Source organism: Pediculus humanus, genomic scaffold, assembly GCF_000006295.1.
Source record: "Pediculus humanus corporis 1103172107823 genomic scaffold, whole genome shotgun sequence".
NCBI classification, from domain to species: Eukaryota; Metazoa; Arthropoda; class Insecta; order Psocodea; family Pediculidae; genus Pediculus; species Pediculus humanus.
The window spans coordinates 43,160-47,236 of record NW_002987410.1 but is presented as its reverse complement, the minus strand read 5'-3'; the positions used below and the strand labels follow the sequence as shown (position 1 = coordinate 47,236).

At 22.3% G+C, this 4,077-nt stretch overlaps 1 protein-coding gene across 1 annotated transcript; it reads left to right on the top strand.

Annotated features, from left to right (window-relative positions):
• Positions 1–3,606: 3,606 nt before the first annotated feature.
• On the top strand, positions 3,607–4,026 carry Phum_PHUM374160 (uncharacterized protein; the record flags this gene model as incomplete). The annotated part of the gene is made up of 2 exons (XM_002428240.1): positions 3,607–3,818; positions 3,894–4,026. The coding sequence occupies 2 exons, from the start codon at positions 3,607–3,609 to the stop codon at positions 4,024–4,026; spliced, it is 345 nt and encodes a 114-aa protein (XP_002428285.1).
• Between the last annotated feature and the right edge of the window lie 51 nt (positions 4,027–4,077).

The window sequence follows — 4,077 nt, the reverse complement described above, 5'->3', positions numbered from 1 at the left end:
AAAAAAAAAAAAAAAAACTATTTTTCTTTTGTTAAAAAAAAAAAGTTTTTATAACTTAAATTAATTTAAAAATTATAAAATAAATAAATTAACAATAAAGGTAAGATTAAATAATTGTAAAATATATTATTTTTATTATTATTATTATTATAAAAAAAACTTATTTATATATTATTAATAATAATGATAAAAATTAATTTTTCTTTTTTTTTATATATAGAAAAAAAACAAAAAAACAATTTAAAGTTTGTTGTTTGTTGTTTATTGTTTGTTTTTTAATGTTTAAAAAATAATACTAATAATAATAATAATAATAATAATTAAGTAATAATTATATTTTTAAATAAAAACAAAAAAATTTCGTAATAATTAAACCCCTATTTTTTAAAAAAAAATAAAATAAAATAAGCCACCATGTTAAAACTTTTTTATGATAAAAAAAATTAAGCAATGTTTAACTTGTATCATTTTTTTTTATTATAAAAATGGGGGGAAGGGGAGGAACGTCGAATAATTACCGACCGACAGTAAACGATTATAAAAAAAAAAATTATATTTATTATCATCGTCATCGTCGTCATGTATAAAAAAAAAAATAAAAAATAAGAGAATTATATACGTGGATATTTAAAAATTAAATTAATGGTTTCAATATGTTACACCTTCGTAATATGACAACAGACACCTACAAAAAAAAAAAAAAAAAAAAAAAAAAAAACATTTTTTTCCTTCCTTCCCACCCTCCCTCCACTTTCCTCCCCTTCCCTTCCCTCCTTTTTTACATGGACGTGACGTATTTAACAAATCTCCATATTTTTTATTTTTTTTTTAAATCATTTTTTTAGTTAATTTTTTACCATTTTTTAAAAATAAAACAACATTATAATAATTATTTACGATGGAAACCGATCGAAACCCTCCCCCCTCTCCTTCCCCTTCTCCTTTTCCCCTCCTTAAAAAAAATTATTAAACAAAATGATTTTTCTTTTTTTTTCCCCCTTTTTTTCTGTAAGAGAAAAGTTTCAATTTTCAAATTAAAAAAAAATAAAAATAAAATAACGGTGGGTTATTTTTTTTTAAAGTCACATTATTATTATTATTATTATTATTATTATTATTATTATTATTATTATTATTATTATTATTATTATTTTACAAGAGAATAAATAAATAAATAAAAATAAGGTTGTTAAATAATTATTTGTTCAAATAAATAAAAAAAAACATTTTCTTCTTTTTCTTCTTTATTATTATTATTATTAATTTTTAATTTTTAATTGAAACATTATGTTTATGGAAAAAGCAACGACGTAAAAAATAATTAGCTCGAGTTTGTTTTCTTTTTTTTTTTTTTTTTGTTAACTTTACGCATTTTTATAATTTATTATAATAAATAATGATGATGATGATGATGGTGATGATAATGATGATAAAATAAGTTTTTTTTTGTTTTGATCGTTTCCTTGCCCTTAAATATAATTTTATGTTTGTAAAAAAATTCAAAAAAAAAATTGGGTTACATAAAACTTTTCTTTTTTCTTTTTTTTAATAAGAAACGAGACCTTTTGTTTTTTTTTTACCCTAACGAGGTATTTTTAAACAATAATAATAATGATAATAATAATAATCAATTAAATTTAAAAAAAGATGAGATATATAAATAAAGAAAAAATTATTTCGCACAGGTAAGTAAATAAAAATAAAAATTTAACGTTATGAAAAATTAAATTTTATTTTTATTATTATCATTATCATTATTATTGTTATCATTCGAGTGTATTTTTAATTTGGAAAAAAAAAAAAAAATTTTTTTTTATTTTTAACGATTTCGCCCGGTGTACCGGAAACGAAAGAGTAAATAAATATTCATTAAAAGGTTTATTAAATCATTTTAAAATTTACGTAGGAGAAAAATACAGGGACAAAAAAAAAAACAAAAAATTTACATTTCGGATTTAAAACGAATTTGTGTTTTTAAATATTTCCACCCTCCCCCCCTCATCTACCCATCTTTCTCTACCCCGTCGATTTTTTCCGGAAAACTTTCCGCCTCCCGTTTTTTTATGATTCGCTACCACAACTAGAGATTTAATTTTAAAAAATTTTACCCAAAATTGGCACAGACACACACACGTCAATTTTTGACAATTATAATTTTTTTAACTTTTTGAACGTTAAAAAAAATTTTTTAAATTTAAAATTCATGCACATGTTCATATTTTCGTATTATAAAATTAACTCGTGATGAAAAATTATGAGGGGTAAGAGTGGTAAGGGTGCGGGGGGGCAGGAAAACGTTTAAAAAAAAATTTTATTTTTTTCACCAACGAAAAGTTTTAAAAGTTATAAAATTTAAACGCAAAACTAAATTCAAATTACCAGTAAATTATTTATTTATTTATTTTCTTTTCAAAGTTTTCGAATTTTCTTTTTTCCTCCACCACCGCCCCCCCAGAAAAAAAAAACGTAAGCAATCTTTTTTCTTATTCAAATTTATAATTTGTATTGATGATAAATAAATTTCAAATTTTTTTTTTTTTTTTTTAAATAAGTAAACGAATAAAAAAGAAAAATTTTTTTTTCTTCTTCGTCGCTGTCGTGATGATGATGATGATGATGAATAAATAAAATCAAAATGAAACAAACATAAACAAACACACACACACGTTGTTACCCTTATTATTATATGCAAAAGTCAACAATTAATAATATTTGACATTTAATATGTTAAAATTACCCACAAAAAAATAAAAAAAAACATTTTAACTTTATATCCAATTACATTATTTGTCTTGTTGCTGTTGCTGTTGTTGTTGTTGTCGTTGTTGTTGTTGTTGTTGTTGTTGTTGTCCACGTTTAAAAATTTTTTTTTTTTTTATGTTTATGCCACATCATACGTTCTTCGTAAGTTTTTGCTTGTAAGCTTATTTCTCTCTCTTTCTCTTTCTACGTTAAAAACATAAAAACTTTGTTAGTTTTTTTTTTTTGTAAGTAATAATAATAATAATAATAAATTTCATAAAGGTAAAACAATAACATTGACCTTAATTTAACAAAAAAAAAAATTTACCTTTTTGTTTTAACTCTCTCTAATACTTTTACATTATGTAATTTATTTTTTAAAAAAATGGCGACATTTTGTTTTTGTTTGTTTTAAACACAATTTAATAAACTTTTGTTTTTTCGCTTTTTTCCCACCATTTAATAATATTTTATTTTAAATTAATTAATAAAAATAAATATTTTTTTTTTATTAACGCGGTAATAATAGAATCAAATAGTCAAAGGGGAATACATTGAATTTTTTTTTTTTTATTAAAATTTTTTTTTTTTTATAAAAAAAATAATTTATTACCTCCTTCCGCATATTTCCCTCCCCCCCTTCCCCTGTCTCCCTATCCCCTCTTTCGTTTATTTTAATATGAAGAATTCATTTTTTTGGTTTTTTGAATTTAATAAAAGTCGGAATAATTAAACCGTTAAAAACAAAAAAAAAATATGAAAAATTAAACGAATCAATATTCATTTGGGAAAAATTTAAATGTTTATGTCATTATTATTATTATTATTATTATTATTATTATCATCGTAATTTTTTTTTTCCAGATGCAGATGCTACCTGCATTTATTTTCGTTACTACTTTCGTTACTTGTATTATTTATGCGGGTTTTTGTTACGGTGATCCAATTAGGCCAATTTACGAGAGAAATGAAAATATGTTAAGACCTACAAGGCCGAAAATATTTTCATCACCCAACGATTTTAAATCTTATTTGGAAGATTTGGGTAATTTTTATGCCATCGCCGGTAGGCCGAGGTTTGTAGTTTAATAATAATAATAATAATATTATTATATAATCGTCACGAATTAAGAAAATTTTCTCTGTAATAGGTTTGGTAAAAGAACTCTGTCTCCTGGTGCGGCGAATTATTTAAGGGATGATTCATCCACATATAAAAATCTTCCAGTCAGTTATACAGATTTATTACAAATGCTTTCAAGCATGACGCAGAATCAAGAGTAATTAATCTCTCGTTATGTAACTAATTATTACGATGATGATGATGATGATGAT